Here is a 16,890-nt window from a genome sequence, read left to right as displayed (position 1 = left end):
TAAAACTTTAAAAATGCAAATCTTTTGTATGAAAAAGGAAAAAGTAGTGGAGGACAATATTCATTCTTTTATTCCCATTATTTATGAGTATTTTGGGTATTTAAAAAGATTTATATATTTATTTGAAAGAGTTAATGAGAGGCAGAGGCAGAGAGCAAGCGCCCGTATGGGATGCCAGCATCGCAGGTGGTGGCTTTATCCGCTACACCACAGCGCTGGCCCCTATTTTGGGTATTTTATGGAAATCCAGGAGATGGAATTTCTTGGTCTTGCTGTTGGTTCCCAGTGTTTGCTTCTTTTTTTCCATTTCTCCAATGTTCATTGTTTTTCTTAATGCTTGTTTATTTTCATCTACTTGAAAGAATGACAGAGAAAGAGATCTTCCATCTATTGGTTTACTCCCAAAATTCCCCCAGCCAGGAACCCAGAACTTGTATCCTAAGTATCCCACATGGGTGATAGGAACTCGATCAATTGAGCCATCATCTGCCACCTCACAGGAAGCTGGATCAGAAGTGGAGACACTGCGGTGCAAACTTGCCCTCTCATGTGATGCCATCACTCACAAGTGGTAGCTTAGCCCACTGTGCCACAGTGCCTGCCCCTTGTTTGTTCTTTTGACCAGACTCTAGCTTTGGCTTACGTATGCTGCTTGCCTAGCATTTGAAAGGAATAGAGGTGAGAACTAGAAGTTATTTTTTTACAGCTTTATCTGTAGGCAATAATTAAAAAATATGGAGCAAGCATTTTATATTGTCCCTCTTTTCACCATACTGCTTTTGAAAAATGTAGAAAAGGCTTTTTAAATTTAGAGAAGCAGTATGATGTTTGTATTACTAAAATTGCTTCATTAGAGATACTAAACCATTTTTTTTCCATAAATGTGCTGTTAAAACATGAAGTGTGGAGCTGGCATAGAGAGCTAAGCTGCCTCTTGCACCCCATATTGGAGCACTGGTTCGAATCTCTACTTCTGATCAACACCCTGCTAATGCATGTGGGAAAGCAGCATAAGATAGCCCAAATGCTTGTGCTCTAGCTACCTACATGGTAGACCTGGATGGAGTTCCTGACTCCTGACCTAAGATTTATTTAATTATTTTGAAAGTCAGAGTTACAGAGAGGGATAGACAGAGATCCTCTGCTGCTTTGTCCAGGCTATTAGCAAGTAGCTAAATCAGAAATGGAGCAGCTGGGACTTGAACCAGTGTCCATATGGGAAACCAGCATCATAGGTGGCAGCTTTACCCTCTGTGCCACAACACGGGCCCCAGTAAATAATATCTTTTAAAAAAAGTTAAGTGCTTAAGTTTGGTCTATACCCACAGCCAATTTTGTTTTCTTGTTTTTGTTTTTTTGTTTGTTTTTTGGTAAGCAAGGTCGGCAAGTTTAATGAGGAAAGATAATGAAGAGAGTACACTTGATAGGCTAGATGGACATCTGAGAAAAGTATGAGAGTCACAGCCAGTTTTGAATGGGGTTCTTTTTGTACCCTCCAGGCACAGGAAGAACTGGTTGTAGGATCTGATAGGGTAAAAAGAGAGACTTGCAAACTGAGTTAAGTGAGGGCAGCCAAAACAATAACTCATTGCACACCCCCTAAAGAAAAGCAACAATAATAAAATCATAAGCACTAAAAATGCTCTTGAAATTTTCTGTAGTTTTCTTTTTTTTCTAAGATTTTATTTATTTATTTGAGAGGTAGAGTTACATACAGTGAGAGGGAGAGACAGAGTTCTTCTTTCTGTTGGTTCATTCCCCAAATGGCTGCAACAGGCCGCCACCGCCGCCAGTGGCGAGACCCCTGAGCTGGCGGGTTGGCGCTGGGCGTGTGCACAGGCTGGCTAGGGCGCTGACGAGGAGCGGGAAGCCATGGCAGCGCCGGCGAGGACGGCTGGCCTAGGCGGAGGCGCAGGGAGTCGGCGGCGGTTCGCGTGGGGCTGTCCTCTTCTCTTCACATTATGGATCCGAGCTTGTTGAGAGAACGGGAGCTGTTCAGAAAACGAGCTCTTAATAGTCCTATAGTGGGGCGGGCGCCGCGGCTCAATAGGCTAATCCTCTGCCTTGCGGTGCCTGGCACACCGGGTTCTAGTCCCGGTCGGGGCGCCAGATTCTGTCCTGGTTGCCCCTCTTCCAGGCCGGTCGGGGCGCCAGATTCTGTCCCGGTTGCCCCTCTTCCAGGCCAGCTCTCTGCTATGGCCCGGGAAGGCAGTGGAGGATGGCCCAAGTGCTTGGGCCCTGCACCTCATGGGAGACCAGGAGAAGCACCTGGCTCCTGGCTTCGGATCAGCGCGGTGCGTCGGCCGAAGCGCGGCGGCCATTGGAGGGTGAACCAACGGCAAAGGAAGACCTTTTTCTCTGTCTCTCTCTCACTGTCCACTCTGCCTGTCCAAAAAAAAAAAAAAAAAACTCCTGTAGTGGAAAAGCGTTCAGTATCTTCTGAATCATCATCATCGAAGAAGAAGGCAAGTACCACTTAAAAGATAAGAAGGCCCTGCTGAGGCTCCTAGATCAGCATGACCAGCGAGGACTAGGAGGAATTCTTTTAGAAGACATAGAAGAAGGACTACCCAATTCCCAGAAAGCTGTCAAGGCTTTAGGGGACCATATACTTTTTGTAAATCGCCCTGATAAGAAAAAAGTATTTTTCTTCAATGATAAGAGCTGTCAGTTTTCTGTGGATGAAGAATTTCAGAAACCCGAGCAGTGCCACTGTGGACTGAATGGATGAGGAGAAAATTGAAGAATATCTGAAGTGACAGGGTATTTCTTCCATGCAGGAATCTGGACCAAAGAAAGTGGCACCCATTCAGAGAAGGAAAAAGCCTGCTTCGCAGAAAAAGCGACGATTTAAGACTCACAATGAACACTTGGCTGGAGTGCTGAAGGATTACTCTGACATTACTCCTGGCAAATAGGGACAGGTTTGTCCTTGAACAATCAAGGTCGTTCTGGTCAATGCTTGGGCTCCGAAGACTCACTGTCTTCCATTCTGCTTCCTAGGACTGAGGAGAGGAGCAGCTCAGTTTACAGAACAGGTGCAAATTACCAACCTCACACTCAAGCTCACTGGGTAGGCTAAAGAGAAATGTGATGTTCCCTGTAACCTCCAGTTACGTTTTAGGAGGAAGGCACTGTGCGTGGCATGCAGGTGTCTTTGCTGTTTGTCTACTTCTACAAGGTTCCTGGTTCCATTTTCCCTTGTTTATTACTGTAGAGCAGGTTGACAGGTAGTCTTGAATGCAATATTTGTTTATTCCAAAAGAACGTATTTATAATAAAATCATTGTAGAAGGATTTTAAAGATGTTAGTGAATTCAGCTTGTTTCTTTTGATTTCTGGAAATGGCAGGCAGCAGTGCTGGCCTGGCTTCCAGGGCGCCTGTCCGGGGTTTGTGAAGACTGAACTCTGCACTGTGTGCTGAGCATGTGGGTCTCACAGTCAGAACACAAGGTGTTTCTCCTGTAGCAAGTTAAGCAATAAAGATGCACTAAATGTCAAAAAAAAAAAAAAAAAAAAAAAAAGCCGCAACAGCCGGAGCTGCGCTGATCCAAAGCCAGGAGCCCAGTGCCAGGTGCTTTTTCCCAGTCTCCCACATAGGTGCAGGGGCCCAAGCACTTGGGCCATCTTCTACTACTTTCCCAGGCCACAGCAGAGAGCTGGATTGGAAGAGGAGCAGCCGGGACTCGAACCGGCACCCATATGAGATGCCGGCGCTGCAGGCGGAAGATTAATCTACTGCGCCATGGTGCTGGCCCCATATAGTTTTCTTAAAATTAGCTTTCCAGTAACTTAAAATTACTTAAATGGGAACTGTAAGGTGTTTATTCCTTTCACTAAGCAAACCGTATTTCTTTGTGGTGCTAATGATTGAGAACACATTCTGCTTTCCTGGGGCTTATGATTTTATGTGGAAACTGAAAAGAAGTGTGTGTCATAACATATAAATATGATATAGGGGATGAGAAAAACTTGAGTAGGGAAAGAGTTGTAGAAAGTAGTTTTTGTCAGAGAGTAGTTGCATTCATCTTTTCAGAATGCTTTGTATTCTGCTTAACATTGATTATTTCTTGTTTTAAATACACATTTTAGTGTGTTCCTTGTGGTGTTGTTAAATTCATTTGAGAAATTAAAAATTTAGCAGCTTAAGTTCCTTTACTTTTGCTCAGACATTTCAACAAGATTCAAGACTTCAGTGACACTTTCTATCGACGTAAGTTGTTCCACTTGAAATGAAATATTTATTAAATTATTATAGTTTTTTGGTTTCTAGCTACTTTTTAAAAAAGGCTTACTTTTTCAGTGGCTTCTCTTTATTGGCCTTTCAGTGAGACTGTTGACTGAGTGAAAAGAAGATCCTCTTGTTTTAGTTCTTATTTTTTTTTAAAGATTTATTTATTTATTTGAAAGGTAGAGAGAGAGAGAGAGAGAAAGAGGTCTTATATTTGCTGGTTCACTCCCCAAATGGCCACAATGGCCAGAGCTGGGCCAATCCAAAGCCAGGACCAAGAACTTGGGCCATCCTCTACTGTTTTCCCAGGCCATGGCAGAGAGCTGGATTGGAAGTGGAGTAGTGGGGACTCGAACCAGTGCCCATATGGGATGCTGGCGCCGCAGGCAGCAGCTTTACCCGCTACGCCACAGCGCTGGCCTCACTGTTTTAGTTCTTAATTGAGATTTCTAGCTGTGTTTTTCTGTGCTGACTTGAGTAAGAATTACTAAAGGATTAGGAGCTCTGTGTGTATGTTTATAATAAGTACAAGTTTATTTCTTAGTGAATTATTTTGTGCAAATTTAAAACTTTTTTTAGAACAGTATTAGGCTCACAGCAAAAGGAGTAGGAAGTATAGAGTTCTTCTAGAATCCCATGTCCTCACACATACACAACCTTCCCCACACACAGCCTCTTCCCACTCTCCACACACAGCCTTTCATCTGTCCACATCCTCCCAGCAGAGTGGTGTCTTTGTTATAGGTGATAAACTTAGTTGCTAAATCCTTATGCAACCGTCCTTTTAGATTAAACTTATGTATTTTTTTTCTCTTAGAATTTCATATTATTGTTTGTGGATTGGACTCTATTATAGCCAGAAGATGGATAAATGGCATGCTGGTAAAGACTTCAGTGTTATTATGCCTCTCTGAACTTGTTGCTGCTGCTCTTGATGTACAGAAATTAGAATTGCATATTCTATGTTTCTAAATATAGAGTTTATTTAATTTTGAGTTAAATAAACTTCATTAGTTATTGCCAGTCACTGGTTTTTCATGTGAAGATACAAATTGTTGACATTATAATTTCTTGATTTCATATATTAGACCTCACTACCACAGCTGGTTGAGAATTGTAAGCATGCTCCTTTTTTTAAATTCTTATCACCTTCTCCTTTTAAATCCTTCAAATTATTTTCCTAGATATCTCTTCTGAATTATGAAGATGGTGTATTAGATCCAAGCTCCATCGTCCCTTTGATAGATGGGGGGACAGAAGGTTTTAAAGGAAATGCCCGCGTGATTCTGCCTGGAATGACTGCTTGTATTGAATGTACGCTGGAACTTTATCCACCACAGGTAATCAGAAAACCACCTCTCTCCTGTTACAGTATTTCATGGTGAGAGGAGAGTTGAGTTCTTAGGTCTAGTCAATATTTAGGTTTTAATTGGGGGTAACCATGTTTTTAAAATTATACAAAGGAGAAAGGTAATAAAATGTGAGGAAAATATGCTTTTATACCTCATTTGTATTAAGTTTTTCCTTGAGTAGAGATCAAGGGGAAACACAAAGCTATGTGTCAAATTATAGGTATAATCTATTTGTTTATCAGCCACAAACTATCCCCTTTTTCTGCATTTTGATGTTAAATACTTTAGTTATCCTTGGTTAGCCATGGTTTGAAAATATTTTGTGAAAATTCCAGAAATAAATATTTTGTAGGTTTTAAATTATTTACCATTCTCAGTAGCATGATGAAATCTTGCACCATCCTTCTTTGTCCCACCTGTCCTGTTCTGTCCCATCAAGGATAGGCATTTTATCCAGCTTATTCATGCTGTGGAGACTGCCTTCTTGGTTGGCAGATAGACTGTTGAGGTAGCATAGCACTTGTGTTCAGGTAACCCTTGTTTTACTTAATACTGGTCCCAAAGTTTAGGAGCAGTGATGACAGTGGTTTGGATATGCCAAAGAGAAGCTATTCTCTGAGACTGCATCCTTTAATTCTATAGGTGAAAGTTTTCAACTTTGTTTTTCTTTTTTTTTTTTTTGATAGGCAGAGTTAGACTGTGAGAGAGAGACAGAGAGAAAGGTCTTCCTTCCGTTGATTCACCCCACAAATGGCCGCTACAGCCGGCGCGCTGTGCTGATCCGAAGGCAGGAGCCAGGTGCTTCTTCCTGGTCTCCCGTGTGGATGCAGGGCCCAAGCACTTGGGCCATCCTCCACTGCACTCCTGGGCCACAGCAGAGAGCTGGACTGGAAGAGGAGCAACCGAGACAGAATCCAGTGCCCCAACCGGGACTAGAACCTGGTGTGCCAGCGCCGCAGGTGGAGGATTAGCCTAGTGAGCCGCGGCACCGGCCCAAAGGTTTTCAACTTTTTAAAGGATGATAAAAGATTGCATGCTGAGATTGCCAAGATGTACAATGCAGACCGGCACCGCGGCTCACTAGGCTAATCCTCCGCCTGTGGTGCTGGCACACCGGGTTTTAGTCCCGGTCGGGGCGCTGGGTTCTGTCCCAGTTGCCTCTCTTCCAGGCCAGCTCTCTGCTGTGGCCGGGAGTGCAGTGGAGAATGGCCCAAGTGCTTGGGCCCTGCACCCCATGGGAGACCAGGAGAAGCACCTGGCTCCTGCCTTCGGATCAGCGCAGTGCGCCGGCCATTGGAGGGTGAACCAACGGCAAAAGGAAGCCCTTTCTCTCTGTCTCTCTCTCTTACTGTCCACTCTGCCTGTCAAAAACAAAAACAAAAACAAACAAAAAAGATGTACAATGCAATAAGATATTTGGAGAGGTACCACATTCACATATTTTATATAGTATATTAAAATTATATTACTTTATTAGTTATTGTTTTACTGGGTCTGACATATATTAAATGATCATGAGTATGTTTAAGGACAAAAATAGAACACATGTAGGGTTTGTTACTGTCTGCAGGTTCAGGCAACCCCTGGGGATCTTGAAATGTATTTTAGAGTAGATAAGATACAAGGGTAAGACTGACCCTTCTAAAGATGGAGCTCCTGAATTTATATAACCATTGTAAAGGACAGTTGAAATTTTGATAAGTGTAAGCAATTTTATGAATATTTATTTAGAATTGATTTAACTCTGAATTATCTTTTGTGTTTGTTTGTTTCATACCTTTATATCTTAATATCTAGTTGACTTAACAAAGTATTCACATTTGACAATCTATGTAGCACTTGTTTTCTCATGTTCTAACAAAGTTTAAAAAATGTAGGGGTGGCCGGCGCCGCGGCTCACTAGGCTAATCCTCCGCCTTGCGGCGCTGGCACACCAGGTTCTAGTCCCGGTCGGGGCGCCGGATTCTGTCCCAGTTGCCCCTCTTCCAGGCCAGCTCTCTGCTGTGGCCAGGGAGTGCAGTGGAGGATGACCCAGGTACTTGGGCCCTGCACCCCAGGGGAGACCAGGATAAGCACCTGGCTCCTGCCATCGGATCAGCGCGGTGCGCCGGCCGCAGCGTGCCAGCCGCGGCGGCCATTGGAGGGTGAACCAACGGCAAAGGAAGACCTTTCTCTCTGTCTCTCTCTCTCACTGTCCACTCTGCCTGTCAAAAAATAAAAAAATAAAAAAATAATGTAGGGCAAAACTTTATAAGAAGGTCAACTAAAGTGAAATGAGTTAGCTTCTCCCTATTAGTTTTAGAAGTATTGTTAATATTATACAGTATTTTGCTTAGGTGAGTGGAGGGCTGAGATGAATTATAAGAAACAGTTACAAACTAAATCATAACTTACATTTTAAAATAATTTATCATTTAAAATTCACTAAAAAAGGTATAAACTGTAATTTTAGGTTAATTTTCCCATGTGCACTATTGCATCTATGCCCCGGCTACCAGAGCACTGTATTGAGTACGTAAGGATGTTGCAGTGGCCTAAGGAACAGCCTTTTGGAGGTAATTTAATAATTACCTAATTTAATAATATAGAATTATATAAAATATAATTTTTTATACTTTCCATATGGACAATTTTATTAAGAAACAAATTGCTTTCTGATTACATACTTGTGTCATTCTCTGCTGATTCTTCTTCCTTTTTTTTTTTTTTCTTATCAGAAGGAATTCCATTAGATGGAGATGATCCTGAACATATTCAGTGGATTTTCCAAAAGTCCTTAGAGAGAGCATCACAGTATAATATTAGGGGTGTTACATATAGACTCACTCAAGGTAAGTTAGTGACTTGTCATGAATTACGATTTGAGGTGGTCCTTTCTGTTAGGCCCGGGATGCTTTGGAGGGAGTAATTGATAAGCGATTTAGATAGCACCATCCATTTAAGGTTCAGTAAAGGTACCACGGGAATTACAGGTACCCCAAAAGCAGGAGGGAGTCAAGTTCAGTGGAGTCCATGCTTCTCACCTAGGGAGAATTTGATAAACTCATTATCTTGGTACCTTAAGATTGGAATAGGCCCTAAATCTTCCAAGTCAAACCAACTAATTTATCTTTCACTGAAGAATTCATCACCTCTTGGGAATAGAAATCTTTAGTTTGGTCTGAGTGTTGTCCTGGTACCAAATATAATTCCTTTTCAAGTAGTAACCTTCAAAGAGAAGAGCCTAGTCACAATTAGCTGTAAGCAAAATAAAATCAAAGTGGCATTCTTCAGAGGGTCTGGCTCACTTGTCACATTTTCTTTCTTACCCTTTGGGTGTTTCACATCATCCTGTTTTTTGTTTTTTGTTTTTTTTTTTAAGATTTTATTTATTTATTTGAAAGAGTTACACAGAGAGAAAAGAGGCAGAGAAAAAGAGAGGTCTTCCAGCCACTGGTTCACTACCCAATTGGCTGCAACAGCTGGACCTGTGCCAGGAGCTTCTTCTGAGTCTTCCATGCGGGTGCAGGGGCCCAAGTATTTGGGCCATCTTCCACTTCTTTCCCGGGCCACAGCAGAGAACTGGATCGGAAGTGGAGCAGCCGAGACACAAGTTGTGCCCATGTGGGATGCCGGCACTGCAGGCAGCGGCTTTACCTGCTAAACCACAGTGCTGGCCCCATTCTGTGTTATTTGAATGAGCAATTCTAGTCAAGAAGCCCCCTCAACAAATCAAGTTTTAAAGAAGGAGTTAAAGGAGTAGGGTTTGGATACTGGATGGAAAAACTTAAAACAGATTATACAGACTGAAAGCTATGTGTTGTTTATGAAGAAAGGGATCATCAGGAATAGAGATGACCCAAGTAGAACATACTGTCATTCACAGAACCAAAAATTAAGACGAGTGTTAAGAAGAGAAAGGTGAAGTTGCATCTCTAGAGAAAGTGGATATTAAAACCTCATATGATTCAGGAATCCAATAGCAGAAAACTAATTAAGAACTAGAAAAAGGTAAGGTTCCCCCCGCCAAAATCAGAATACAACATTTACAGATGTGGTCGTCGCTAATCCTGGTTCATTTCGTTGTAGACTCTGATGTACCTCTGAGTCTGAGAAAAGGCCCCCGTATCAGTGATGAAGACACTCAAGTCTGTTAGAGGCAGCTGCATGTACTCTTTCCAGGGACCGGCCAGGGGAGGTGGTGGGAGGTGGTCAGTCTGGGAGGAAGCGCACACGCTTACAGAAAGCCTCTCAGCGCCTTTCAGTTTGATTTTCTAAATTTCTTGTGTTCCAGCTACTCTGGAGATAAAACTTTCTTTTTAAAAATTTCTTTCATTTTTTAAAAATTATTTATTTGAAAGGCAGAATAACAGGGAGAGACAGAGTAAGAGATATCTTCCATCTATAGGGTCACTCCCCAAATGTCTCCAAAAGCCAAGAGTAGGCCAGGCCAAAGCCAGGAGCCAGAACTACAACCAGGTCTCCTGTGTGCTTGACGGGAATCTTAATAGATCAGCTGTCATCCCCTGCTTTCCAGGTGCATTAGCAGCAAGCTGGATTGAAAGCATGACATAGTTCGGACTTAAATCATTCACTCTGACATTGTGATGCAGGCCTCTCAAGTGGCAGCTTAACCCTTTCACCACTGCCTTCCCCCCCCAAAATTTTTTTTTAAAAAAAAGCATTTGAAGGTACTGTAGAAAATTTGTGGGAAATGGAATTAAAAGTATAATTTAGTTTGGTGCAGAAACCTCTTGAAATCCATGCATAGTTTTAAAAAATTTTAAAAGATTTATTTTAAGAGGCCAGCGCTGTGACACAGCTTGTTAAAACCCTGGCCTGAAGTACCGGCATCCCATATGGGCACCAGTTCAAGTCCCGGCTGATCCACTTAGGATCTAGCTCTCTGCTATGGCCTGGGAAAGCAGCGGGGGGTAGCCCATGTCCTTGGGCCCCTGCACACATGTGAGAGACCTGGAAGAAGCCCCTGGCTCCTGGCTTCAGATTGGCGCAGCTCCAGCTGTTGCAGCCATTTGGGGAGTGAACCAGTGGATGGAGGACCTCTCTCTGTCTCTACTTCTCTTTGTAAATCTGCATTTCAAATAAATAAATCTTTTTAATTTATTTGAAAAGAGAAAGAGATTTATTCGAAAGAGAAAGAGATCTTCCAGTGAACTTTTTGAAGACTTCTCTTGTGAGGTCAGTTCATTCTGTGAAACTAAAAGTCTCTCCAGGGCCAAAGGGGAGAGGCTGAGGATATAAATCTCAGGATCACAGTTCATGCCAGTGTGCAGACTTCAAGGCTACTGGCCTCCTCCCCATGACCCCACCCCACTGTAATTAGAAAAAAACCTTTAAACTGTTCTCTCTGGTCTGTAAGATATTGCTTCATCTATTTCTTGCCGGAGTCTCCCATTCTGTCTAATCCCCTGTCCCCAGCTATGCTGCAGGCACTCTGGCCTTGTCTTTAGCTCATTCAGACTACAATGGTCTTTCTTCAGGTCCTTCATGGACTGTTCCATCTTAAGGTATGCCCTCTCCAGCTCTACGTGGGAACTCAGTCCCATGACTTGTTATTCTTCCAGAACTTATTTTCACTTGTTCTTCATTCATCTTCATTCATTTTCTGCCCTTCCTCTGTGCCCAGCAAATATTTGTTCTGCAAGGGCAGGGATATTTTCTTACTCCCCACTTTATTCTTTCCAAATGTTTATCACTGCTATAAATCTCTCTTGTTCCCTTAACTCTTTGGTAGGCAATACGGCTTCACGTCAGCCTTGTATTGTTTTCTTGAGGATAGCCCAGTTGTCCATACTTTTCCTGATTGTCTAGGCTAGTATGCAGCACTCTAGAATTGATCTTATTTAGACAGTTTGCTTCTCATCATTAACACAGTCTTAAAGGACAAGATTTTTAGTTGTTTTTCTGTTTACATTGATGTTACACTTTTGATTCTTTGATGTTCCACAAAAATCTGCATGTTTTCTCCACATAAACCATTGCTAAGCTGTATCTCTATTATAGAATTGATGGTTTTAGGGGTGCTTTTGTGTGTATGTGTGTGTGTGTGTTTGCATGTATTTTTTTTAAAAAAATAATTGTTGATTTGAAAGGCAGAGAGAGGGAGCTTCAGTCTGCTGGTTCACTCCCCAAATGCCTACACTGGCCAGCCCTGGTCAGGACCGAAGCCAGGAGCTGGGAGCTCAATCCAGGTCTGCCACATAAGTAGCAGGGGACCCAGTTACTTAAGTCATCACTGCTGCCTCCTGGGGTCTCCATTAGCAGGAAACTGGATCCAGGAGTCAAGCACAGGCTGTTCATTGTTAACTACTGGGCTAAATGCAGGCCTCCTTTTTTTAAGATTGGAAAAATTTGTTCTTAAAATTTAACCTGACGTTCTATTCATAAATTCTTTTGCCAACTTATGTAGTTTTTCTAGCTTTATTTCACCTGTTATTTTGATAATCATCTTTTATTATTTTCCAAACAATTGATTTAATATATATATGTATATATATATTTTAACAAGACTGCATTGTCTGACGCAGACATCTGAATCATACCTCTCTGTGGTCAGGTGTTTTAGGTTTATCTCTTGTTACTACGGACCCTCATGAGAATTTCATTTCCTTGTCTTATTTTGGCTACATTTTTCTAAAATCAGCAATTGAAATGTAGTCATAAAATGACATTTATTTTGTATTCTAAACATTATTTTGTACTTTAAACATTATTTTTAAAGTGGTGCTTTGTTCATTCATTATTGTGACTACTGATGTGAAAAACATCTGGTCAAAATAGATAACTATGTTTAATATTTTGTGTAGCTCAGGTTATATAGTGAAAGAAAGATGATAAGGGCCAGTTTTTCTTTTTGTTGTGAAATTTTTTATATTGAATGACTACAACTACTTTATGGGGAATATTAACTATTAGTCTTCATACTTTACTCAGACTTTTCTTAGTATAATGTGTATATAATAACAATTAAGAATATATACTTTGGAGCATATCTGGGTTCGTGTGCCATACCACTTTTTACTAGATGTATTGCTATGAATAAATTATTTAATTTCTCTCAGCTTAATTTTCCTTACCCTTAAAACAGAGTTGTAAGACTAACATAAGGGTCCAGTGTGTGTTACAGTGGGTTGAACTGCTGCTTGAGATGTCTGCATCCCATGTTGAAGTTCTAGTCAAGGCCTGGCTACTCTACTTCTGATCCAGCTCCTTGCTAATGCCCCTGGGAAGCAGCAGATGATGCCTCAAGTATTTGAGTCCCTGCCACCCATATGGGAAACCCCAATGGAATTCCTGGCTCCTGGCTTCACCCTATCCCAACCCTAGCTGTTGTGACTATTTGGGGAGTAAACCAGCAGATGTAAAGTCCCTCTCTCTCTGTCTCTTTCAAATAAATAAATAGATAATTTTTTAAAATCACAGTACCTTTATTTTTAAAAAAATATTTATTTGAAAGGCAGAGTTACATAGAGAAAGTAGGGACAGAGAGATCTTCCATCCGTTGGTTTACTCCGCAGATGGCCACAACAGCCAGAAGTGGGCCAGGCTGAAGCCTGGGGCCAGGAGCCAGGAGCATCATCCAGGTCACCCATGTGATTAGGAGGGGCCCAAGTACTTGCGCTGTCTTGCACTGGCATCACGGGTGGCCCTTTTACCCACTAAGCCACAACACCAGTCCTATAAATAAATCTTTAAAAAAAATATTAGGAGCCGGTGCTATGGCTTAACGGGTAAAGCTGCTACCTGCAGTACCGGCATCCCATAAGAGCACTGGTTCAAGTTCCAGCTGCTCCATTTCCTATCCAGCTCTCTGCTGTGGCCTGGGAAAGCAGCAGAAGATGGCTCAAGTCCCTGTGCCCTTGCACACATGCGGGAGACCTGGAAGAAGCTCCTGGCTCCTGGCTTAGGATCGGTGCAGCTCCGCCCCTTGCAGCCATCTGGGCCATCTCTCTCTCTCTGCTTCTGCCTCTCTGTAATTCTGCCTTTCAAATAAATAAATGCATCTTTAAAAAAAGATTACCATAAGGATGTTATGAAAAATCAAATATCTTTATCATTACACTGTATGTGGAACACTAGTAAACACACTAATTTTAGCAATTATTATTTTTATTATTATTTTGTATTTATGTAAAGTGTACTCGAGAGAGTTTTCTTCTGGCTTAAGATTCTAAACAGACTACCGTCAAAGAAAACTGTTTCACAGTTAAGCTTCCAGTTAATTTTCTGCTTGAAGCCTGAAAAAAATCAAGTTTTAGTACTAATTTGAGTTAACTATATTCCAAAGGAAATGACCACATTTTTATTTCTTTTTTTTTAGGAGTAGTAAAACGAATCATTCCTGCAGTAGCTTCCACAAATGCAGTCATAGCAGGTGAGGGAAAAAAGGCCACCCCTTAATTTTATTTTCTTTCCTTTGGCTTGTGTTTGAGTATCTGAACTGACATTTTTGCACCTACTTGTGTTCTAGGAATTTGGTGTCAAGAATTCTTATGGGAGAGGGTTGTATAATTGAGCTGTCCAAAAAGAACAAGCTACTGGACCTTGTCTACTTTTTGTTTTCCATTATGTCTTGCTCTGTACCATATCTTTTAAGTTAGTGTAACAGGCTGTTTATTAAGTTAATGAAGAGGAAGAAAAAACATGTAGGTTACTCTATCACTTGGATCACAAACAAGGAATAAATTTGTTACTCTCTCATTATATTGTTTAATCTGTTTTTTAACTAATAATCATTGTAAATTTATCTTGATTTATAACTAACTTTTTAAATATATAATTTCATTAAGTTATCTTAATTTTTCTCTCCTCTTTAGCTGTGTGTGCCACTGAGGTTTTTAAAATAGCCACAAGGTAATGGGCCTTACTTTTAATATGCATATAAATCTGTGTTTTAATCTGGCTTAATTATATAAACATAAGCATTTTTTCATTACAGTGCATACATTCCCCTCAATAATTACTTGGTATTCAATGATGTAGATGGGCTATACACATACACATTTGAAGCAGAGAGAAAGGTGAGTAGTTTTAAACTAATGAAAATATTTTTTATCCTACATCCTTTGATTTTTAAATATTATTGGTTAGAAATTTGAATAAAATTACCCATATCCAAATATTTTATTTTCTAACTTACCCTACTTTTGAGATATAGCCTAAAATAAATATTGGATAGCAGAATAATTTAGAAAAAAGATTCATTGTGCTCACTTCAGCAGCACATATAGTAAAAATTGGAAAAAAGATTTGTTATAAATACCACACTGAACCATAAAAAGTTTTTCATAGATTTTTATGATTATAAAACAAGTTGATTTCCATTTCATTGTCTTATAAGGAAACTAGTGCTGGTGCATTGCCACTGTAATTTGTTGTGTTTTATGTACGTAGGAAAACTGCCCAGCTTGTAGCCAGCTTCCTCAAAATATTCAGTTTTCTCCGTCTGCTAAACTACAAGAAGTCTTGGATTATCTAACCAATAGTGCTTCTCTGTAAGTGTTGTGGAATTTTCTTATGTTGTAAAAATCATTTTTTTTATTTTAAACTTCAGAAACCAGATTTTTTTTTTAATGATGTTTGATTCTTTCTCATAATTATGTGTAGGCAGATGAAATCTCCAGCCATCACAGCCACATTAGAGGGAAAAAATAGAACACTTTACTTACAGGTGATCACTGTCAGTTTTTTATTTTTTTCAGAAGATACTAATAGTTAAATTTTACTTTAATGTGTGTTAAATTAAAGTGATTTTGTTTTCTAGTCAGTAACTTCTATTGAAGAAAGAACAAGGCCAAATCTTTCCAAGACATTGAAAGGTACTTTACATAAGTTTACTGTTTTCCTTTTAGTAAAAATAGTAAATGCTTTTTCTAAATTTGCTCTTAATGCTTTTTTTTTTTAAAAACCTCATCAAATCATAACAACATATCTTTGGTAATGATGATAAAATGAATTCTCTTATAGTCAAATTTAAAAAAAAAAATCCCCGTGACATCAAATTATCTTGATTAAAGCGAATTGGATTTTGATGGTTGTCTACACCATAGAACTTTATAGTTTGTGTATGTGTGTATTATAATCTTTTTTTTGTTGAGATTTTTTTGCTTGGGTTAATTACACTTTTTCTCTTTTAGAATTAGGACTTGTTGATGGACAAGAACTGGCAGTTGCTGATGTCACCACACCACAGACTGTATTATTCAAGCTTCATTTCACTTCTTAAGGAAAATAAATCTGCACAAATACAGAAAATTTCTGGAAATAATATACTTCATGGCTACTAAGAAATTTAATTGATGTCATTTTTAGCATTAGTGTTGAGGGAATTTGACTTTTTTTTTTTTTAATATAATGAACCAGTCTTTTTTTTAACTTAATAATTTTCGCTTGAAGACAGAATTTTGGGCTTAGTACTCATAAGCATTTTCATTAATAATATGGGAAATGATGCCTGAAGAGAAAGATTATGAGATTTTGATGTGGAGGCAAACACACACTTGTGTTTGAATTTTGTTATTATGGTCAAAGAATATAATCCTTTGCTTTCAGTTGAGCACCCATATATGCAAAAAAATCCCTTTAAAGAAAATGAAGAATTAAGTTTTAAAAATATTAAATATTTCAACCTGACATCTAAGGGTGTGTTGAGCATAGGCTATTTCTTGATTTATTATTCATTTAATTGTGGCTGTCCAAATGAATATTGCAGAGTTTATTTTTTCCATAATAATTTGTCAACGATGTTCAGTTACTTGTGCATGAAAATGGAAAGTATTTTCATGTGTTTATTTTCAGTGCCATAGAGGCCAATGTGCAGAATATTAAAGCCAAGACATGGTTGTTTAAAAATTTAATGTTTAAACAGTTGTCAGTGATGCTTTCACACTATTTATTAATAAAATCATATATTGTCTACTTTTTTCACTGATTTTTTTCAAGTATATTAAGGATAGTAAATAGTTTCATATTAATATAGTAATTTTTCGTGTAAGCCATAATTGTGTAATTTAATAATAAATTTGCTACACTGATTTCCACAACTAGCTTAGTTTAACTTGTTCTGACATAGTAATGTAATGGAGTGAAATAGAATAACTATTCTTTTTGTTAATTTATTTGAAAGGCAGGATTACAGAGATAGAGATCTTCCATCTGCTGGTTCACTCCTCAAATGGCTACAATGGTTGGAGTTGGGCTGGTCCAAAGCCAGGAGCCAGAAGCTGCTTCTGGGTCTCCCACATGGGTGTAGGGGCCCAAGCCCATCCTCTACTGCTTTCCCAGGCTCATTAGCAGGGAGCTTGGTTG

At 39.8% G+C, this 16,890-nt stretch overlaps 1 protein-coding gene across 3 annotated transcripts in view; it reads left to right on the top strand.

The window, feature by feature from the left end:
- Nucleotides 1-16,505, top strand: part of UBA3 (ubiquitin like modifier activating enzyme 3) — a 39,753-nt gene extending 23,248 nt beyond the window's left edge. For 2 of the 3 annotated variants that reach the window (XM_062201244.1, XM_062201242.1), the window contains 12 exons: nucleotides 4,170-4,213; nucleotides 5,049-5,113; nucleotides 5,416-5,571; nucleotides 8,036-8,138; nucleotides 8,301-8,414; nucleotides 13,904-13,957; nucleotides 14,400-14,436; nucleotides 14,522-14,603; nucleotides 14,977-15,077; nucleotides 15,190-15,253; nucleotides 15,347-15,401; nucleotides 15,720-16,504. In XM_062201244.1, coding sequence (XP_062057228.1) covers nucleotides 4,170-4,213; nucleotides 5,049-5,113; nucleotides 5,416-5,571; nucleotides 8,036-8,138; nucleotides 8,301-8,414; nucleotides 13,904-13,957; nucleotides 14,400-14,436; nucleotides 14,522-14,603; nucleotides 14,977-15,077; nucleotides 15,190-15,253; nucleotides 15,347-15,401; nucleotides 15,720-15,808 — 964 coding nt within the window. In that variant the 3' untranslated portion in view covers nucleotides 15,809-16,504. Of the gene's footprint in view, nucleotides 1-4,169; nucleotides 4,214-5,048; nucleotides 5,114-5,415; nucleotides 5,572-8,035; nucleotides 8,139-8,300; nucleotides 8,415-13,903; nucleotides 13,958-14,399; nucleotides 14,437-14,521; nucleotides 14,604-14,976; nucleotides 15,078-15,189; nucleotides 15,254-15,346; nucleotides 15,402-15,719 lie in introns of all 3 variants that reach the window. The other variant, XM_062201243.1, reaches the window with a different exon arrangement.
- Nucleotides 16,506-16,890: the final 385 nt, after the last annotated feature.

Source organism: Lepus europaeus, chromosome 9 (genome assembly GCF_033115175.1).
Source record: "Lepus europaeus isolate LE1 chromosome 9, mLepTim1.pri, whole genome shotgun sequence".
Classification (NCBI taxonomy): Eukaryota; Metazoa; Chordata; class Mammalia; order Lagomorpha; family Leporidae; genus Lepus; species Lepus europaeus.
This window is presented reverse-complemented; position numbering and strand designations above follow the sequence as displayed.